Source organism: Carya illinoinensis, chromosome 2, assembly GCF_018687715.1.
Source record: "Carya illinoinensis cultivar Pawnee chromosome 2, C.illinoinensisPawnee_v1, whole genome shotgun sequence".
Classification (NCBI taxonomy): Eukaryota; Viridiplantae; Streptophyta; class Magnoliopsida; order Fagales; family Juglandaceae; genus Carya; species Carya illinoinensis.
In genome coordinates, this window is record NC_056753.1 from 32489595 (window position 1) to 32511365 (window position 21771).

The 21771-nt window shown below is 38.0% G+C and overlaps 3 protein-coding genes across 3 annotated transcripts; 2 read left to right on the plus strand and 1 right to left on the minus strand.

Annotated features, from left to right (window-relative positions):
- The first annotated feature begins 773 nt into the window (after nucleotides 1–773).
- On the plus strand, nucleotides 774–7624 carry LOC122301013 (casein kinase 1-like protein HD16). The gene is made up of 16 exons (XM_043112064.1): nucleotides 774–1518; nucleotides 3534–3668; nucleotides 3808–3881; nucleotides 3968–4037; nucleotides 4167–4222; nucleotides 4326–4397; nucleotides 5005–5099; nucleotides 5190–5256; nucleotides 5381–5510; nucleotides 5586–5804; nucleotides 5897–6033; nucleotides 6231–6405; nucleotides 6550–6640; nucleotides 6755–6912; nucleotides 7004–7192; nucleotides 7323–7624. Exons 1-16 carry the CDS (start codon nucleotides 1147–1149, stop codon nucleotides 7380–7382), a joined length of 2100 nt encoding a protein of 699 aa, XP_042967998.1. The 5' UTR covers nucleotides 774–1146; the 3' UTR covers nucleotides 7383–7624.
- Nucleotides 7625–9276: 1652 nt separating this feature from the next.
- LOC122295369 lies at nucleotides 9277–11141 on the plus strand. Its single transcript, XM_043104377.1, has one exon. The coding sequence runs from the start codon at nucleotides 9483–9485 to the stop codon at nucleotides 10050–10052; it is 570 nt and encodes a 189-aa protein (XP_042960311.1). The 5' UTR covers nucleotides 9277–9482; the 3' UTR covers nucleotides 10053–11141.
- Nucleotides 11142–12377: 1236 nt separating this feature from the next.
- LOC122301014 (homeobox-leucine zipper protein ATHB-15-like) lies at nucleotides 12378–21328 on the minus strand. Its single transcript, XM_043112065.1, has 19 exons — nucleotides 20721–21328; nucleotides 19799–20099; nucleotides 19113–19272; nucleotides 18794–18894; nucleotides 18606–18696; nucleotides 18208–18303; nucleotides 18013–18126; nucleotides 17839–17922; nucleotides 17509–17664; nucleotides 17330–17404; nucleotides 17057–17163; nucleotides 16777–16969; nucleotides 16088–16273; nucleotides 15835–15915; nucleotides 14769–14903; nucleotides 14352–14677; nucleotides 13639–13744; nucleotides 12968–13117; nucleotides 12378–12735 (listed from the first exon to the last, which is right to left on the minus strand). Exons 2-19 carry the CDS (start codon nucleotides 20002–20004, stop codon nucleotides 12589–12591), a joined length of 2514 nt encoding a protein of 837 aa, XP_042967999.1. The 5' UTR covers nucleotides 20005–20099; nucleotides 20721–21328; the 3' UTR covers nucleotides 12378–12588.
- Nucleotides 21329–21771: the final 443 nt, after the last annotated feature.

Below are 21771 nucleotides of genomic sequence, written 5' to 3' on the forward strand. Positions count from 1 at the left end.
TGATAAATAATTTTTTTTAATTATTTTCTTAAAAAATTTATTTTTTCATATAAATCTCATATTTACTTACTCTTTTATAATATATATATATATATAGGAAATTGCTTCTCCCATATAAGGTGGTCACTAATGGTGGCCACCGATTATGGGTTTTTATTTAATAGTTAATTAAATATTTTTTTAATCAATTTATGATTTTTCTCTTTAAAAAAAATATATATTTAATGAGTTTAAAAAAATATTTAAAAAATTAAAAAAATTGATAAAAATGTTTTGCCTATTCGGTGAGTATTTCGGTGGCCTCCCTCTGTAAAATTATACTGCCCATATATATAATACTCGAACACTATATATTATAAATATCATTTCAACAATGGGATACTCTAAATGCAAACACTTTCCATTATGCTCTATGTTTTAATATTGTAAATGGCTTGTAATATATGTTTAAGTTATAATATCCGTGGCTAAGAGCATGTGGTTCAGATGACATGAGATCTAGCCTAAGAGAGGTCTTGAATTCGATCTCCTCCCCAATTCCCAATATTAAAAAAAAAAGTTATAATGTCCGTTATCAAAGAATGTAATATGTTTTTAATTTAAAAAAAATGATTTTCATTCATTATTGAAATTCCTCGACAAATCAAAATCCCCCAACGTGATTCATACCGTCGATTTCCGTCCCATCAACGGTTCATAATTACCCACAATTTCCACGAGGTCTTTTCCAAATTCACAAATTCTCGTTATGTTATAAAATTAGGAAAAGGACACTTTATGTTATAAGTCCGTCTCCCTTCCCGTCTCTGTTTCTGTCTGCCGATACCTTTTCGATCCGTCCGAAACCCTAATTTCTTGCATCTAAGCCACGATCTCCTGCTCACAGACTCCGATTGTTTGAATTCTCGACTTAAAGGTCCGGACTTTTACACATTCATTGTTCGAATCCGCTACATCGCTCCGATTAGTTTGCTTCGTTTCCTCGCTCCTGAGGGCAATTCCCTCTTTGTTGAGCGATTTACACTAATTTTTATTTGAAGGGTGATAAGGCATAGGTAGAGAGTGATATTTTGTGAGATTGTGTGTGTGAAAAAGAAAGTGTTGGGATTTTTTTTGGAGCGGAGGATGAGATACGTACGATGAACGATGCCGGTTCTGCGTAGCGGAGCGCGCAGGGGCCGGGCAGCAGCGAAGCAGCAGCAGCAGCAGCCGAGTCCTAATCCGATCGAAGTGGAGGAGGCTATTGCAACGAGGACGCGGCGAAGACGTGCGGCGGCAGCAGCAGCAAACAACAAAAACAACAACAAACAGCAGCTGCACCAGAGAGGGGTCGATGAGAACGTAGTTCTCCCGGAGACGGAGGAGAAAGAAAATCTAGGATTGGAGGAAGGCGGTGGTAGGGCGGAGAAGGAGGAGGTAGGGGAGAAGGAGATGGATGATTACGATAGTGGGGGGAGGAGCAATGACAAGGTGCATGCCGGTGAAGACGAAGGAAGCACCGCTCCGCTTCCTGAGAAGGTTTGGGTCTTGTCTGGTATTTGGAGTGTTTAGATACTTAAGTTCATTGTTGATTGTTTTGGGCTTTGTTAGTTGCTTTCTTAGGTACATAAGGATGTGATTGAAGACCGTGACTGCAAATTTTCTTCTTTGGTTACTTTTGACCGTCGTTTCCTTTGTTTGTATTTCCATTATGTGTGTTTTATGGTATATGGGAAGGCGGGGTTCTGTCATCTGTGAATGTTTGTGTTTGTTACGAGTATCAAGTGAAAAAAAAGTTTCTTATTTCCTGATAAAAAAAAAAAAAAAAAAGCGAAAGGAGTCAATTATTTATGCTATGTATATACTTGCAATTGGGAATTTAGGAATCTGTTTCAGGACTTGGATGGCTTTTCTATTTTGATTACTATGGGCGAGTTGGGAGTTAACTCATTCCAATGGAACTATTTTACTGGGGTCTGGGAATATAGTTTTTCAGTTGTAATCGTAGCATCAGACTGTGAGTGGGTTTCCATGGTTGAGCATCAAGTGAAGGATGCATGATTATTTGAGAAGGCCCTCGTACCACATTGGTCGCAAAGGAAAGCTATATTCACTATCGAGATAATTGCAACAATGCAGTTGAGAATATTGTTGTGGTTGCTTTTGCCTGTCTAAATTACGTTGTTTGAACCATTTTATCAGAAGAGAGTTTTTTTGTGGATTGACACTTGTATTGGTTGCTATAGACCAGCAGCACTTTTGCTAAGAACTGCAAGGACAATTAGGTGGTTACTCGGTACATAGTGTTGTATATATGGATACAGGATATATATATACGAGTAGATCTACATGTATTTACAATTTTACTTACAAAACTCATTTTGTTAGTTTTCTTTTGAATCTCAAATTTCATGATTTTCAGCATATCAATAACTAATATGTAGAGAAGTAAGTTTTTTGTGAGTTTTTTTTTTTTTTTTGGAGAAAAGTAAGAAGTATATTAATAAAAGAATAGGCAAAAAGCCATGTTCAGTACAAAGAATGTCCTAAACTACGTAGGAGCAATAGATATTGTAAGTTTTTCTTAAATACATTTTGCATTTTCCTATATATATAGCTATATAAATACATATCTGTATTCTATTTGCCAGATTTGTGTGTTAAAGTTCATTTTTGTCTATTTACTTATATGAATTGTTTAGGTGGCAATGGCGTATATATGTTATTTATTGTTTCTTTTTCTCACCATGTTCCATGATAATATCCTCATCTCTACTTGGTGTCATTTTACTGAATCTGTGAGAAGAACTACAAATAATGATGATCAGATAGTAATAAGATTTGAAGAATAACCTATCAAAAAAAAAAAGATTTGAAGAATATTTCAGGAATGCTTTTGTAGGAACTCTTAGTTGAGATATGGGACCAGCACCCGTTATACCAATCGAATCCATATTGTCTTTGCAAAAAGTGCACGATCAAATTGGAATCTTAGTGTGTGCATATTAGTTACTGGGAAAGGTGTACATAATTACCATGGGCACATATATTCAGATACGATGCTCAACACTCATAGATGGCTCCCCATGATGGGGAGATAGAAATTAACTGTTGAGTGAGAACCTGTCATCTGACATTGACAGCTTATCACATTTAATGTTGGATTTGGGTATTTTGTACTTGCCTTCTTAACCACTCCCCAAAAAGCATCAGTGTTAAAATATTAGTAGGATCACTTATAGCATGATGTTGAACAGAATTAGCTACCAGCAATTTTATAATGCACTTTGGATGAAGATGTGACTTATAGGAGTTGGCTATTTTTTGAAAGGTAAAATAATGTAACATCGTTTCACTACTATTGTCCATTCCCACCTTCCCACCATGTGATGAGGTTTTGTGGTTCAATTTTGAAGATGGTTTAGGAAAATATTTATATTGGACAGTTTGTAAAAAATTGATAAAAGAGTGTCTTGCATTGGGATTTTGTTCCACTGCCCTGCAAATATCTGTGTGTGTGAGATTAATTGATTTTTTTGGTTTTGTTGCTGCAGGTTCAGGTTGGTGGTTCCCCATTGTACAGAATAGAGAGAAAGTTAGGCAAGGGTGGCTTTGGACAAGTGTATGTTGGCCGCCGTGTTTCTGCTTTAAGTAAAAATGAGAGAACTCCTGGCCTTGGAGCTGTTGAGGTATGTGATTTGTTCTTTGTTGTTGCATGATGGATTTTATTGAGTTAATCCCCCCCTTTTATATTGGTGTTCAACTTCACCCCCTTTTTTTGGATCTCTCTGTTTTTCTTGTAACCATCACGCTCACTTCATAAAATAGGTGGCCTTAAAATTCGAGCATAGAAGTAGCAAAGGATGTAATTATGGACCGCCCTATGAGTGGCAAGTGTACACGTGAGTGTTTATTTCTCTTACTTTTTTATTCGTGTCATTTTTTACAGTATTTAAGAATCTAATATGGACTCTTTGTACTTTTATAGCACTCTTGGTGGCAGTCATGGAGTACCACGCGTACACTACAAGGGCCGACAGGGTGACTATTATATCATGGTATGATATTGTTTGCTTTGTGGTGCTGATTATGCATGTTGAAAGCTTTCATGTTATGTTTTTTTTTTTTTTCAATCTACCATTGACTGGTCATAGAATGGCTTTTTAACAGAACTTTGCTGTGTGCAGGTTATGGATATGCTGGGTCCAAGCTTGTGGGATGTTTGGAATAATAACTCTCATACGTGAGTTCAGTGGAACTGACTCATAACTTCATACAATTTTTTGTCAAACACATTCTCATTTCATTGCTTAAATCTCCTTATTAAAGCAATTTTTTAATTTCAGAATGTCCGTTGAAATGGTTGCATGTATTGCCATTGAAGCAATATCAATTTTGGAGAAGATGCATTCTCGAGGGTGAGATTTTTTTTTTTTGCCCTTTTTTTTTTTTTTTTTTTTTTTTTTTGTTTTTCTGGCTGTAGCAAACTTAGGTTGTTGTCCTTTCTGTAATTTTGTTTTGTATGGGGTAAGCTGGAGGGTATTGATCAGAAATTGCAGTATCTTCTTTTCTATGGTGTTTTCTATGTTATGGAGGGGTCATGCATGCATTTTGACTATTTGATATCCCATGAAAAGTAACATGACAGTTAATATTTTATAGTATGAGTATTAGAGTCATAGCAGTAATGGAAGTGGTAGTTACCGGAAAATAGGGATCATTCTTGGATGGCTAACCCCAAGGGGTTGGCCCAAGTGGTGAAGGCCTTGGTCTTGGGATATCACTCCCCTCAAGGTCCAAGGTTCGACACCTCATGAGTGCAAACAATCCTTTAGGGCCACACCCGCTGGTGAAAAGCAAGTGATTTAACCAGTTCTGTGTAACTTCAGAGGGTTTGGTGCACGGGACTGGTGTTTACTCTATACGGATGGGTCCGAAAGGCCCTGCCTTGGCAAGGTTCCCCAACATAATAAAATAATAATAATAATAATAATGTGCTAATTAATGTTTGTGTTTTTTTAACAGATATGTGCATGGGGATGTGAAACCTGAAAATTTTCTGCTTGGTCCTCCTGGGACTCCTGATGAGAAAAAGCTTTTCCTAGTCGATCTTGGATTAGGTACTTTTCAATGAAGTTATTATAATGTTAATTACTCATTTTGCGTTAGTGTGCATGTACTTATTGTTTTATTACCTGCATGGGCTACAGCTACTAGATGGAGAGATAGTGGAACTGGCATGCATGTTGAATATGACCAGAGACCAGATGTTTTCAGGTACAACCAGTCATTTTATCTGTGCAGTATGCAAAACGTTTGTGTAGCCTGCTTTATCCTGGATCTTTATTTTTCCCATTACTTAATTCACTGATCCACAACTTGATGTTTTCTGGTTTGACAGGGGAACAGTACGTTATGCTAGTGTTCATGCTCATTTGGGGAGAACTGGCAGCAGGAGAGATGATCTAGAATCTCTTGCGTATCAACTTGTTTTCCTTCTTCGTGGTCGTCTGCCTTGGCAGGGATACCAGGTTTGTACTTTCCAACTTGCGATAAAAGTTTTGTGTCATTTTAGTGTATAATTCTTAGTAAGATGGTGTTTTCAGGGAGAGAATAAAGGGTTCCTCGTTTGCAAGAAGAAGATGGCAACATCTCCGGAGACCTTGTGTAGCTTCTGTCCGCCACCTTTCAGACAGTTTGTTGAACTTGTGGTGAACTTGAGGTTTGATGAAGAACCCAATTATGCAAAGTATATTTCGTTGTTTGATGGAATTATCTGTCCAAATCTAGATATCAGGCCAATCAACACGGAGGGTGCACAGAAGGTAATGATGCTCTCCATTTGTGCTGCTTGCTGGTTTACTCTTGGAGTATACTTATGTTTGAAAGTAAGCAAGTTACACTACACTTTGTGAAGCTTATTGGTCATAAGAGAGCTCGATTGGCTATGGAGGAGGATGAAGATGATGGACAACCAAAGAAGAAGGTTCGTTTGGGCATGCCAGCTACACAATGGATTAGTGTTTACAATGCTCGTCGACCAATGAAACAAAGGTATACGTCTATGGTCTTGTAATGCATGGTGCATTATTCTTTTGTGATTATCATTTTTTGTTTTGTTTTTATTCGTTTTATTTTCCAATTGCTTTTAGGTAAATCTTGCTTTATATTTGGTAAGATAAAAGGGGCGAAATGTTATACAACAATTAGTATTGCTGGGGATGAAGGTTTGTGCTGCCTTGCTGTTGTAGGTATCACTATAATGTTGCAGATACAAGGCTTTCCCAGCACATTGAAAAAGGAAATGAAGATGGCTTATTTATCAGCAGCGTAGCTTCATCTCAGAACTTGTGGGCCCTCATTATGGATGCTGGAACTGGTTTTACTTCACAAGTTTATGAAATCTCACCATTTTTTCTTCACAAGGTACTTGTTGGTATCTTTACCAATTTACAACTGTCGTGTTAATTAATTTAATGGATTGTTCATCAACAGTTTTGTACTTTTGTGTTTTTACTACAGTGCCGATCATATCTAAGTATCTGATTTACTATTTTGTTCTGCCGGTAGGAATGGATAATGGAGCAGTGGGAGAAGAACTATTATATTAGTGCGATAGCTGGAGCAACAAATGGGAGCTCCTTAGTAATAATGTCCAAGGGTTAGTCTTAAGATGCTTGTCATGTTGCCTTTGTGGGCAAAATTTTATTGAGTTGTGTTAAGTGGCGAAGTCGATCAGATTTTGGTTTGACTGGAATCTTATTTGTTGTACCAGGTACACAGTATTTGCAGCAATCTTACAAAGTTAGTGATTCATTTCCTTACAAGTGGATAAACAAAAAATGGAGGGAGGGCTTCTATGTTACTGCCATGGCCACAGCTGGGAGCAGATGGGGAGTAGTTATGTCCCGTGGTGCAGGATTTTCTGACCAGGTCATCTCGGATTCAGTAATAATATTTGTTAATATGTTCTTTGGTGCGCAGAGGCATTGACAACCTACTTATAAAGTTTATGAAATCTCAGGTCGTTGAGCTAGACTTCCTTTACCCTAGTGAAGGTATTCATCGGCGATGGGATTATGGATATCGAATCACGGCTACTGCAGCAACTTTGGATCAAGCTGCTTTTGTTCTAAGTATTCCGAGAAGAACCCCTGCAGATGAAACGCAGGAGACGCTTCGAACATCTGCATTTCCCAGTTCACATGTAAAGGTGAAATTTATATTTCGTTTACATACTTTGTTGACTTCCTCTTTGACACTGATTTTGTTTATTTTTATTGATAATTGGTACTGATCTCTAAGATCTTTGTGAAGCCTTACCTAACAGTGGATCCTTGCAGGAAAAGTGGGCGAAGAATCTCTATATTGCATCCATTTGTTATGGACGCACAGTTTCGTGATCTGCCTAATGTAGCGTAGGGCGCCAAATGTGCCGATAGTAGGTTGCTTGCTCACTCATTTCCAGGCTTAGAGAAATTTTGATGGTTAGGGATTTAGTCAAAATGTAATTAAAGTGGAGACTGTAGAAACTCTTCTTTTTTTGTGTTCCTCAAATTGTGTGGAAATTCGGTGATGTTGATCAATGATGTCAATGATAAATTTAAGCCTCGAAAGAAACAAGAAATCTTCCATTTCTATTTTCTTTTTGGTGTTCCCTCGATCCAGCTGGACACCTTCATTTCGAAAACAAATGACAAAACTCAAACATCACATTAATTGGATAAGATGTGTTTTCCTGTACTTTTTTATTTTCCCTTGGGTTAACGAGTCCATACAGAAATGGAAATGGAAATGGCGCTATCGCAGTGCCGAATTTACACGTGCGGTGGACAAATTGAAAATGGGTGGCAATGACATGCAATGGTACAATAGCCAAGTTTTAATTTCAGCTCAATATTGAACCACAGCCACGGCGGGCGGTAGAGACTAGCGAAGTTCATTGTGATCCAAATATCTATTTGCTTGGCTAAACTGCCTCCATGCATATCAATCACATGGGAACTGTAAAACCCACAACTTTGTTTATATCTTTCCTTTTCTTACTTTCCCGATAGGCGATAGTTATTGCCTTCATAGACATATACTCTTACTTTATTTAATTGTTTGCCTTTTTGTGATGCCGAACTTCAACTACCTCTCTCTGTCTCTCTAATGGATACGTCAGCTGCTCGTGACTTGGTATTGTAGCTCCAGGGAAAAGAGAAGACCCAGTTCAAGCAGCCCTTTTCTTCCATATAAACCCTACAAAAGCAGTTAGCTAAGGTTTATATGGCTACAATAGGCATGCACGTGAATGCCCAACTCGTTTCATTTTATAGACACATATACAAAAGTAGATATCGAAAAGGAAAAAAAAAAAAAAGCCAATACTTCCCTTGAAATTTTAGGCCTTGGATTTTTGAGAAATTTTGCTAGATCCTTTTTATATTATTATGATCGTCAAACAAAAGAACAGTGATGCATATTATACTTTACTAATTCCATCTCAGCGAACCAAACGTGTCATTTTTTTTTCCTTCATATCGCTATTATGTTAATATTTGTTTGTGAGGTTTGAAAATTGTACAATTCATAAAAGAGAAACTATTTGTTATTTTTCCCTTGAAGGAGAAAGCTAGCTGTGATGAAGTTGTTTCATTTGCTACTTATGAGCTCCTTTGCTTCTTTCATTTACTTATACATAATCGTCTCATATGAACTATGTATCGAGTAGCATATCCCCAATACTTAAAGACAACTGCTACAAATACAAAAATATTACACAAAGTAAAACTCATAAATTGATATGACTTTATGAAATCCGTTAGATTTACTTTATAATAAAAATAATTTTACAATTTGACATACCATATCAAGATATATCAAGTTGTAGATTTACTTTTATATAATCATTTTGTGGCTAAAGTCTTTTCCATACTTAAAATGATGTTATGGAGGAAGTGGGAGAGGTTCCAACTTGGACTAAGAGGATGTGTGCCTCCAATAATCACTTGTATTAACGTGGCTGGCATGCATTAGTCATAAAAACTTTGAAACTCAAAAATCAAAACATAATCTTCAATATATATGTGTCACATCAATGATGCTACGTGATGTTATGCTTGACATGTTACAAGTAGCATTACATGCATACCTATTTCAAACTTTTTGAACTACTTCAAAAAGCAGAAAACTTGTCCCGTTGATAAAAAAGTTCTAGCATGTTCACGACTGCTCCCGCATGCATTGAAACTGGCATGTGAGTTCCCAAGATCCTCATAAATTTACTGTTGAGATTCTAAAAGTAGGATCAGCTCTAATATAAATAAGGAGCTGTACTTTCCTAAATCTTCCACCATGAGATAGACTTCCAACTTTGTACTCCAGAACCGCTGCTCTCTTCGCTTTCTCTAACCCTCTAAATAATTTCTAGCGTTACACTCGATCGCTAGCTTGTAGTTTTCTGTTCAAAGCTCGAAAACCCAACTTCTTCCAATATCCTCGATCGTTATCGTGTTATTATGGCGCCACATGGAGAGGCCATTGCAAGCCCTTGCACCAGGAAAAACAACTTCTCCAAGCCGCCAAGGCTCTCTTCCGACAGCCTTCAACGAACGGTATCAGACATTTCGTTCGAGCTTAGCAAAGAAGGGATTGACTTAGAACTCCCTCCAATATCAGAGATTGAAGATGCAAGGTGCGAGTGCTGTGGCATGTGCGAGGAATGTACGCCGGAGTACATTGACAAGGTGCGCAACAAGTTCTCCGGGAAGTGGATATGTGGGCTTTGTGCGGAGGCAGTGAAGGAAGAGGTGGAGAAAAATGGAGGAAAAAGAGAGGAGGCTTTGAGTTCACACATGAGTGCATGTGTTAGGTTTAACAAGTTTGGAAGGGCTTATCCAGTTTTGTTCCAAGCTGAGGCCATGAGAGAGATGTTGAAGAAAAGCAAATCGGAAGGGAGAGGTGTGAGGGCCAAGTCTATTAGTCCAAGGGACAAAGGAGCTGTGCAAAAGAAAGGTGGGATTGCTCGGAGTTCAAGTTGCATTCCTGCAATTACAAGGGAGATTGCTGATCTCACCATGGCCAGTTGATTCCCCAGCAACAGGCTTTTTTATATCTCTATGAAGGACATGATTCCATATTTATATGTCATTAACATGTTCCCTTGCTCTCGTCTTTAATCTGCTAACAAGTCCATTTCTCCCCTAAACCTATCCACCAAAAAACCGTATTAATTAGGATATTGCATAGCAGTGAAGATCCTAATGTCTCCTTAAGCTTGCATATTCTTTGATCATCTATATTTTGTGAGCCAATAACCTTTGCATACTTAACCTTCCTAGGTTTTTTGGGTTATACCAAGTTCCATGTACCTTTCTTCTTTTATCTCCGGTCCTTTTTGGCTTACCTTGGATCTTGGATGTTTTGCTCTCTGCATGCCTTAATTTGATCAGTTATCCTCTCTGGGTTTCTGTGTACGTTCAGGATCTCCCATGCATCTCTTATACTTTCCAGAAGTATGTTGTAAAAGTGGTTCTAAATCCTAATCTCAACCTTCATGGTTTTTATGTGTTGGCTCAAATGCTTATTCACAATCCGTTTCCCTCTAGCTAGGGTTTTTGTTTGGGTTTGGACACTCCATCAGCTGTTTTTGTTTCTAAATTGCCAGTTCATGTATCTTGACAATAAATAAGATATTGCAGCAACTACTGTATATAACAATCAAAACCTCGGTGGTTGTGAATCATGTATTTCTACATATTTACGTATTCAATAAGATTGTCATTTTCCTTATGTTTTAGTACTTCTGAAGTAGTTTATTTTCTGTTTACTTTCTTTTTGTTAGGGGTGGCAATTTGTGACACGACCTGTTAATCCAACACGAACACGACACGATAAGAGCAGGTTTGGGTTTAATCTTATCGGATTCGGGTCAAAACGGGTCAACCCGTTAAGACACGATTGCTTAACGGGTCACTAACGGGTCAACCCGTTTTGACCCGTTAAGCTTAAATTGATTTTTTTTTTTTTTTTTTTTCAAGTTTTTAACCTTAAATTTAATTCAATTGTAATGTAACAAGAATAGTTGGACTTGTGTAGGACCGTAGGTGTTCTAATTATGCACTGCAGCACTATTAGTTTGTTATTTTGTTGGGACTTTAATTTTGATATATTTATTATTTGGATTGTAATTTGTAGTTGTAGTTAGTTTTATATTTTTTTAGAGACATTGTGATTTTAATATTTATATAAAATTAATCAGGTTAAACGGATTAATGGGTCGTGTTCGTGTCTATACAGGTTAAACGGATCATAACGTGTCGTGTCGTGTTGTGTTAACCTTTTCTTAAAATCCATTAACGGGTCGTGCCGTGTCAACTCGTTATCTTAATGGGTCGTGTTAGGGTTTAGAATTTTGACACGAAACCCTTAACGGGTCGTGTTCGGGTTGACCCATTAGCTGGAATACACATGTCTTGACATGATACGAACACGACCCGTTAACACGATTTGACACCCCTACTTTTTGTGTTGTTAATGGAAGCAATAACCCAAATAGTGGGACTCGATAGATTTGCAAATGTAAACAAATGCAGAGACCTTATCATGTTTTGGTTCTGTATCCAACATCGTATTGAAAAATGCTACCTATATAAAAAGATTATACAAAATAAACTTACAAATGAATGTGATTCCATGAAATCCATTAGATTTATTTATGGCATACCATATCAATGGCGTACCACATCAAAATACATCAGTTTATAAATTTACTATTGTATAATTCATTTGCGTCTAAAGTATTTTCTTTTCTATAAATAAAGCCCAGGAGGTTCCATAATTTTAAAAGATCAAATAAAAATATATAATATCTCTACCTTATTCATCGTAGTTAGGGCCTTACACTCTGTATTTTGTAGATAGTAACAAGTCAACAATCGAGATAGTTGGTTTACACAATTATCATAATCAAATTAGACAAAGTATGACAATCAACACTTGATTTAAGTGGACAACTAGACATGCTGAAATCTAATCCATTAAGTTTTTTTATAGTTTCTAATACGTTAAAAAAAATGCCACTCTGCCGCAAAGACCGATAAGAACGGCTCATTCGGTGCCTGCTACAACGTGAGCATGAAACCAATGAATTCTACAATCTCAAATTGTGTAGATTAGATTTTGGGTTCATGTCCCTGTCAATAATAAGATGGTCAATTTTCAACCAAGCAAAGGTCAATTAGGCTTGGGACCTAAACAGTTTCACTTTGTTCTAGTTCGAGAAAGAGGACCAAGTTTAGATCTTAGTGCGCGTTGCTTGATACACTAACAAACACAACTTCCCTGCAGCAATGTTTATATTCACAGCAAAAACACCAAAATACAACCTCAAACTATTAATGGTTGGTTGTAGATCAGGGGAAATAGCAATCGATTGATTAAAACATAACATGTCAAGGCACATGTATCGGTTTCAAGGTGCACCAGAAGCAGGATAACACATACGCAGTCTTAATCATTCAAAAGGTTTTTGTTTTTTTGTTTTCTTTCTAAAAGACTAACAAGCCAATAAAACATAAGGGTTTAGGAGTTCTGTAAGCATGATCTCCCTCCTATCTGTTGTAGTCATACAAAAGACCAGTTCACAAACATAAAGCAGATGCAGTGAGCATTCTCTTCTTCATTCAGCACCTTCCAAGCCACCGCTCTCTCATAGGAGACCGGTCGGCCCATACTTGAGAGACAGATACCACCCTGGAGACAAGCAAAGCCCTGCCCAACAAGCAGAAAAACAAAAACCAAGTTTGAAAATCAAGTTATAATCAATTCTGATCTTATGAATAAATTATTGCAACTATTATAACTAACGTATTGGTGAGGACTTCCATACTTAACAGTAACTCCATCCGGCCCTACGCTAGCTCCCCTTGGGAATATTTATATTTGGTTTCAATTAGTTAATCTCGATTACTAAGGCATAAAACCATGAGAGATGATGCCATACCTGTTGCATTATTTGTGGGAACTCCGAGCAGAGTGTTTTTCGGCCATGATCATCGAATATCTTTTCCAAAGTTATGTCTTGCAGTGCAACCAAGGTGGTCTCAAGCATGTCAAGCCCTGCCTGGTTTGCGAAAGTGAAAACTGGCAATGCCTGCATAAATTGAGGATTAGTTTTATTGGTTTAAAGCTGAAAAATAGAAGTCAAAACATAATGTTTAGACATGGATCAAAATTCATTTCTCCATACGAAAATTCATGAATACTCGTTCAACCTCACATTCTAACAATAGAAAAACAAAGTTTGATTTGGCTTGGTTGTCTGAAAATAATCTCTTGGGTTTTCAATGCACTCATCAGTGAAGAAGCTGGATATCATTTTGATAGATAAGGTAATAAGAATAGCTGGATCACAAGAAAATTTCTTCCATCTTGATTATTTATGGCCAAAGCCAATGATGAGACTTTCAGTCTCTTCTGTCAATATGGAGAGATTGCAAGTCTCTGATCGGTCCATTTTCATATGGTGTCAGCTCAATAGTATGAACCCCAGATTGAGGATTCATAATTCTACCTGCCTTTTCTTTTTGTTAGAGAGAGAGAGAGCTACAGGGATTTTTAGTATTCAGGAAGCCAGGGTGGGCCGTTAACAAAGTAAGTAATTTCCATGCATACCTTCATAGAGCAGCACATTATTGCATCTGAGTGATGCCACAGGGTTTTGAGGTTGGCTTCACTCCCTTCATTGCCAGATTTGAGTAGCTCCACACCCATGTAGCACCTGGCAACATTAGAAAGAGCCAAACAAATGATCTGACCATGGAAATATACATAACACTGATTTCCCTAACAAAAGTCACCATCTTAAGACAATAATCCAGCATGCTTCCCAAAGTCTTATAGTCTAGGGAAAGATGAGGCAAAGCATTAGTGCCAGGCATCATGAAGTGCTTTTTCATTTGCTACCAGCAAGACACAGAATCTCATGCTAAAAGTTCACAATTAAACACACGTATATGTAACCGTATCTGTAAGACTTTGGTTACGTATGATCAGATAGGAAAATAGATTTTCAATAGGGCTTGACAGTATGTCACAGCGTCAACCAACTAGTGTTGGTTTCAGCTCGATTTGATAGCCCTGATGGGTTGGTGAATTGGGGGTCCTTTCTGAGGACCAACACCCTTAAAAACCATCAGCAACCAAGGGTCAGTGCCAGGCCCTAAATCATGATGATAATTAGCCAAATGCTACACCATATGGCTCTTCCAATATCTACATCTTGTCAAGTGATTCATCAACTTTTAATATAACACCATGACCTGCAAGCCAACCAAATGACAGCACAACAAAAATTGCCAGAACACATTTGAAAACAACTGCTGCACCTGTAACTCTGGCAGATCCAGCGAGCAAGGGTCTGAGCTTCAGGGGTACCCAATGGTGGCCTAAGGCCTGCATGTGAGCTCAAATGAGAGGGAGAGAGTGCCAATGCCACTCTCTGAACTGATGATATAATGCTGCGGACATATTGGCGAGCCATGGATGCTACATGTTCTTGCATGTGGCTCTCATATGCAAATTCAAATGCTATTGTCATCACAGATCGGACAGAGCCAGAATTAGCAGAATAATCAGTAGACGTTCTATTACCAGCTGGCCCAATTTCAAGAGCGGAAGCAAGGTCCAGGGTGCGGTTTGGACTAGAGGCTTCCTGCAATATTTTAGAGTCCATTAACTAAGAAACCTACAGAATGTGGTAGCAGAGAATCGGCAAAACAGGCACACATGATTCAGAAGCTAACCTTCCCAGAATCAAGGGGAATGATGCGAAAACCAGAAGGCAGAAGAGGTGCATCATCAGCGAAAGATGCATCAATTGGAGCAAAGATAAGTTCCGCACAGGTTCCAACAGCATTCTCATCCATTCCACTACAAAGCTATTGAAAAACAAGAATATAAGTTTACATTCCCGGAACAAACAACACAAACATCAGGGTTGACTACAAAATGCTGGTTTACACACTAGGATGAATCCCAACTTGACCAAGTCAACCAGTTATGGCAATACCACTTGAGTCCATCTGCTCAACATCTTCCCCAGCATTTTCTAGGCCAAGGCACCAAAGTAGACTGGCAGTGTGGTTTTGCTCACTTAGAAATTCCAGAGGGAAAACACAGAGAGAGGGCAAAATTTTGCTTGGTTGAAGACCACTGAGAGAAAAATGTGTTACAAATAAAACCGCTGTTTCTTTTTTAACAGAAGGGAAGGTAATTCGAATAAATAGACCAGGAAAAGTTCAAAAAAAAAAATTATAATGGAAAATACAGTTTTGAGAAAAATACTTGATCACAGCTCAAGTATAATATATAGATAATGTGAATAGAACAGGGAGAAAGCCAGCAACCCAAAAAATTGTTATTTTTTGTCACAGAGCTTAGTTCCTTAGAGATTGATAGCTTCAATTTCAACTCAACCAACCATTCAATGCTAAAGCAGAGTCCAACTAATTGGAAATATCATAAAATAAAGCCTAAAGCAATCCAGGCTAAGCAAAATGCGAACACAACCAATCACTTTTTTTTATAAGCAAACGATTGTATTTATAAGAATAGGCATAAGCCCAATTACACAAGATGGTATACAAGATGTGACAACTATCTAGGAAGAAGAAATGGAAATAAGAACACAACCAATCACTTCATAAAATCAAATCAAACGAGATATAAGAGCTTAACAAGCAAGGTCAAACCCAGCTCGATCTTGGGCCAATTACCAGGGGGAGATTAGCTGGTACAAGCATTAATTTGTAGGACCACCATTATCACATAGTTAAGCAAAAGACAAGCAATAAAGGGACAATTACTTACTTGCAACAGAAACATTTCTCTAGGCATTATTGTGTCTTCAGGAGTTGGGCCCACACCTTCCAACTTAATGACTTCCAAGAACTTGCACACACAAAGAAGTATGTATCATGGGGTGTGAATATCAATCTGAACAAAATGACTGGATGAAATTATACTAACTACAGCAATAGAGGAATCACTTCTGGTTCACACAAATGGATTAGAGTATATTACATGGAAAAAAAGAAGACAGTTTGTTAATATTATTGGTCACCTCTTCATGCTCCATAGTGTGAGCCAATGGGAGTATAACTTGACCCCCGAAACTTCCAACTCGAGACCCTGGTAAGCTACAGGGACCAATTTTGACAGCTGCAGCTGAATAAGCATCTATATTGTTGTCTGCCCATTCTGATCTGTGCTCTCGCAGGAATCTAAGAAGAATCGCAGGAGGGACATTCTGAAATAGAAACTATCAGTACGGTATCAAAACAAGAAGAAGACTATGCAAGCTGCAGGTCCAAAATATTTAAACTATCCTTTCAACACTTTCAATTTACATAGCAAGCTCTTAAAATACAACCACAAGATTAAATGCTGTAGAGGTACTAAAAGAACAACCGTCTAGACAGTTAAGGTTGAAATTTGGGACTATCCAACTCAGCAACTAAAGGGACCTAGATTCTATTATATTCTTTCGTGCATCTCTTGTATGCTACCACCATACTAGAGGGGGGGGAGGGGCGCTGGCACACTGGTAGAGAGAGCAATAAAAGTAGCATGATTATTTTTCATGGTTATTGCCTGAATCGAAGCAAGAAATATTCCAAATGCTCCCCATCATTGAAAGGTCCCGTGCCTAAACAACCAATACAGTTTATGCAACATAAAAACAGCTATCAAATTTTATATCCAAGTATTTCCCACAGGCAATTGCAAAATAAAGATTACAAGCACCCTGACCTGCAACAGCATTGATGCTTTAGCACATAAGACAGCATTGCTCACAGCTGGAAACCCATTAGAAAAAGGAAGATTTAAGCCCATCAGCTTGTCAGGAGATGAGTTCACAAGAATAGTAACATCATCCATGCCATCATTTCCCATCATTGACCACCCCTCATCGGTAAACCCATTAAGGGCCTCATTAAAACCCCTGCCAGACAACATATATTGCATTCTGAACTGCAGAGAAACATTAACAGAATGTAGAGATCATGTCAAATGATAAGAATATGTCAACCTGCTCAGCCTCTGGCTAAGTGCTCTAAGAGCTGCAGGTCGTCTGGCCCAGCCCGTAGTGTTAGACTGAGAAACCTCATGAGCTATCTGCCTCAGCTGGCGTAGTGCCTGAATGAAAATGAGAAAGACAATACGGTATATAAACCTCTTACCATTATAGCTTATAATCAAATCTCAGAGGTAAATAAGAAAAGTTCCATATTGGTTCTATGTCTCAGGCAGTAGAGGTAACACAGCCAGTTTACGAAATAGAAAACTAGATAACTAATATTACCGTCATGGTTGTCTTTTGAGCAAGCACAGTCGATGATTCATACAGCGGGCGTAATACTTCTGGGACACTCCATGGCTATTTAAAAAGACAAGAAGTGAAAATCATACTTCCCCTATCAAATACTCCACAATCATACCACATGACCAAAGATTATCAAATACAATGTGCGGTTTTCATACCTCCAAATCCATATGATCAACAATGTGAATGATTGAACCACTGCCTTCGCAAGGTCGTATGAGATACCCACTAGGAAGCATTTCTGCCCTCACAAAATGCTGCACAGGTGGCATGCTTGGACCATTTTGAGTATTTTTAAGTGACCTCTCACAGACCTGCATGCCAATTTAAATAATCAGAATGACTTGAGACACAATCGACAAGAAAGATATCAAACCAAATCCATGTCCTTGTGTGTGTACATGTGGTTGTATACAAAAGAAGCTCAATAAACTAAAATGTACAGTTTCTTGATGAATCATAAGCCCAGATACTTGGGAACCACATACCACAAGGCTGCCATCTTCTAAAACAGAAGTATAGCGAAGCAACCAGAAGTCACGAGCAGGCGCCAATGTAGTAGGCGCATAGAGCTATGTCATTAACAAATAAAAATATTAATAATCTGTTGCGTAGTAAAGGGATCCAACAGACATTAGAAGGATTTCACAATTAGTGTTTACCTGCATGTATAGCAGCTCGATGGTTCCACCATTTGCTGTGGGCAGCACATTCAGAACATCCACAGCTCGGCAATCACGGAACCATGAAGGCCTATCCTTGAGGATTTCTGCAACCTGTAAGGAACATAGTCAATGGTACAATTTCATATACTCAAACACAAACATAACATTAAGGAGAAAACTCACAGCACTTACCCTTGTGGGTTCTAGACCCACTAGGCCACAGGCTCGTGCTGCCACTCCAGTGCAACCATGAGAAATAGCAACGATTCCAATGGAATCCGGACCAGGCTGAGTGCATCATGAAGAGATGAAAATGAAAAAAGATTAAAACCAGTTGTTCAACCAAAAAATTTGTAGCATCATCTTCTGAAACATGGAATTGAACAACAACAGCGTATTAGACTATGCTGTGTCCCCATAAACCGGGAAAAACATTCCGACAGAATTAGACACATCTGGCGCTACGGAGAACAACAAAAACCAGGGTTTGAAGTTCACTTTAATGAATTATTATTACTTATTCAAGGCATTGGAAAAGCATTATCATTTCAATGACATTTTTTTTTTTTAAAAGCAAGTGTTAAAGATACCTTCATTCCAGGCATTTGGACCCACTCCACAGCAGTTCCAGTGGCCTTTGAAAGAAACTCTGCTAAAGTCTCTTCTGCAATGGACAAAAGCCTGTAAAAAAACAAGCATGCATTTATAAGACACTAGCACAAAGAGAAGTTGTATAGCACAATGACTTGAGAGGACCTAACTATATGGGACCACTAACCCTGCAGGACTAGCATCCCTTGGCGGATGCTGAGCTGTCAAATGGTGTTGACCACTCGTCACCACCGATTCACAACTTGTATCTTTGGTTGCAAGTGTCGTCTGTCAGAAAAAGCAACTTTCAATCTCAATTACATCGCAATTCATGAGTATAAATATAATATTATGGTTACTGACAAAAAGTACAGAAAAATGCAATCTTGGAATATTATATCAGTTGCATTTGGAATATCAATTTCAACATTCAAACTCTTCTTTTCCAATGATTTTTCCACTAAACATAAGATTAAAAAAAAATTGGGAAATTCATAAATTCTCACATTCTGGGTATGTTGGCGGAAGTAACCATTCTCATACACCAGATGTGAGACCTGCTTCTGCAACCTATCATTTTCCTCCATCAAAAGTTTGTTCATTGCTGTCAGCTTCCTATTTACAGCTTGAAGCCGCGAAGCCTCTTTCCTCTGTTTCTCTCTGCATCTGAAGACCCAAGTGATTGAAATTGTTATTAAAATCATGGCAGGATAACAAACTGAAAACTGAATAAAAATGTAGGAAAATAAAAGAAGACAATTAAATTACCACTTATATTTTTCAGCTTTTTGCCTATAAAAAAATTACCAATTTTTCATTATAGATTCATGAAAATAATATTACATCCTCGATTAAACAAATGAAATATAACACATATAACTGAACAACTCAACATCTGTTCATTTCACCAGTGTCTCATCAACCAGATAACCAAAATAGTTTTGAGAACAAGTTTCAAATACCAGTAGGTCATTCAGAAAATCTTGACAAAAATACTAGAAATGGAATTCGAAATATGAAGTCTCTTCTAACAGTGTCTCCAAACAATGAAACTCGGACAAGCCAAATGCTTACATTATGAACAAACAAAAAGAGAAATTCTTTATTCTTTTGAACCTTCACTAGCAACTAACGAAGAGCCCAACATTAGGATACACAAAATTTGACTGCAAAGCTACCCAACCAACCGTACCTTCTGTTCTGGAACCAGACCTTGATCTGTTTTGGCTCGATATTGGAGAGAATTGGGCACTCACGAATAAGCTGCTGGCGGCGAATTGAACTTGGCTTCGGGCAATCGTGATAGAGCCTCTCGAGTGCTTCAACCTGCTCAGGTGTGTACCGGACATACTTCCCGTTGTCCATTGCCAGCTTACCATCCTTGCAGGACATTGCCATCTCCAATCAGCTAAAATTTAACTTATTCACTACAGACTGAACCAAAGCCAATTAGCTTCTCCTCCCTAAGCACAACCTCCAAAACCTTTTAAGAGCTGCTTCAAAACAACAAAATCAGCCGCAAATTTAACTCAGACCAGATTCAAGGACCCCCACCAAAAACAAGGAAACAAAGCCCCAGTAGCTTCACCTATTGACAATCTCAAACGGCTTTTAGAGCTTAAAAGCAACACAACTAACCACATGTGGAAAGTTAACCTCAAATTCAAGTAACCCAGAAAAGCTAACTAGAATCCAAGTAGCTTCGCTTTCTTAATGACAACTCGAAGCACTTGCTAGAGCTCCAGAGCAGTAAAAGAGAAACAAACCGGAAGTCTTAAGAGAAGTTGAACATTTTTTAAATTTGTGTCCACATCATAATATTGTAAAATTTGTTTAGGATACTGAGATTGAGAAGCGGAAGGATAGAGAGAAACCGACAAAGGGGCACCAATATCCCTAACTACAACGCAGTTATCCCTGTTTTCTCTATACGAGACAGCCCGAAGCACAATAAAAGATAAATATTTCGAGATCAGAGCTTAAACTGAACGAATTCTCACGAATACGTTCGAAGCAGCACAGTAAAAAGTGTTTCCCAAAATACCAGAAACAAAATCACCACGAAAGGGTTCGCACCAGATGTTTCCTCGTGATTTAAAAATAAGTTCTCTTACCTATCCAAAGACACAACCGAGTGTCAAGATCCAATTCAGCATTATCGGAACGAGTCCCAGCCACCGACTCCGAATCTATCAAAAGCCAAGCTCAAAATAGAGGGTTTCCGAAAAGATCCAAGCTTGCTCTGAAATCAAATATTCCAACCGATCTCACCCGTTTAAGGCCTCGGAACCAGCCAAAAGAACACAGTTTGACCAACCTTCGTGGCCCCCAAAGATTCCTCTGCTACCCACTGAAACATTTTCCTAAGGTTTCACGGAAAGAAAGAAACAAACATAGCTCAAATCAAAGGGCATTACACTGTCACAAAAAATGGGATTCCTGTTTCTTCTTGCGTTCTTTCTTTGGATGGAGCTAGCTAGCGGAAGATGTTGTGAAGCATGTGATTTGTTGCTTTCAGAAGCAAAAGAAAAGGAAAGAAAATGGAACGGAGGGTATCATGAAAGAGCGAACCCTAGCTGAAGACAGAAGAAAAGTATTGTGCTTTGATTTACTTTTGGTTTCATTTGTGTTTTTGTTGGTGGTGGTGGTGGTGTTGCGTTTCTTCTGTGGGTTTTCATTGGTTCGTCACTTTCGGCTCAGAGGTCTTCCCTCTCCACTGTTTAGGGAAATGGAGCAATATATTTCTTTTAATATTTTTTCAAAAGTTGGGTGCTGTGTGATGACGAAAATATCCTTGTATCCCTTTGTGAAGTGCGCGCGCTATTGTGTGGTTTTGCTCCCCATGTTTTTTATTTTTATTTTTCAGACGAGCTTTCCTCCCGTCGTTAGAAAATGGATATGAGTTTTGCTATATACAAGTACAGTCGTGTACTAATCTGTGTATCAATACTGATTTATTCATATTTAAAATTTAAATCAACACTGTTTTCAATAAAATCTACTTTTTGACCAATCACATCATATTAGTGCATAGATTAGTACACAATTATGCTTGTAACTATATTTTTTCAATAGATATTGTCCGTTCTCACCCGAATTATAATATAATATTGTATTAATAAACGCAATTAGACATAGCCTAAATATGTAGAAATTATACATAAA

What these genes read in the sequence shown, in the direction of transcription:
- LOC122301014 (XM_043112065.1), bottom strand. Translation starts at nt 20,004, where the DNA reads ATGGCAATGTCCTGCAAGGATGGTAAGCTGGCAATGGACAACGGGAAG. An exon ending in TCCGCCAACATACCCAGAAT is followed by an intron (nt 18,895 to 19,112) that starts GTGAGAATTTAT and finishes TTTTTCTGACAG; the next exon opens with ACGACACTTGCAACCAAAGA. An exon ending in TCGAGCTGCTATACATGCAG is followed by an intron (nt 17,923 to 18,012) that starts GTAAACACTAAT and finishes TTAATGACATAG; the next exon opens with CTCTATGCGCCTACTACATT.
- LOC122301013 (XM_043112064.1), top strand. Translation starts at nt 1,147, where the DNA reads ATGCCGGTTCTGCGTAGCGGAGCGCGCAGGGGCCGGGCAGCAGCGAAG. An exon ending in TGGAATAATAACTCTCATAC is followed by an intron (nt 4,223 to 4,325) that starts GTGAGTTCAGTG and finishes TTTTAATTTCAG; the next exon opens with AATGTCCGTTGAAATGGTTG. An exon ending in GTGCAGGATTTTCTGACCAG is followed by an intron (nt 6,913 to 7,003) that starts GTCATCTCGGAT and finishes ATGAAATCTCAG; the next exon opens with GTCGTTGAGCTAGACTTCCT.
- LOC122295369 (XM_043104377.1), top strand. Translation starts at nt 9,483, where the DNA reads ATGGCGCCACATGGAGAGGCCATTGCAAGCCCTTGCACCAGGAAAAAC.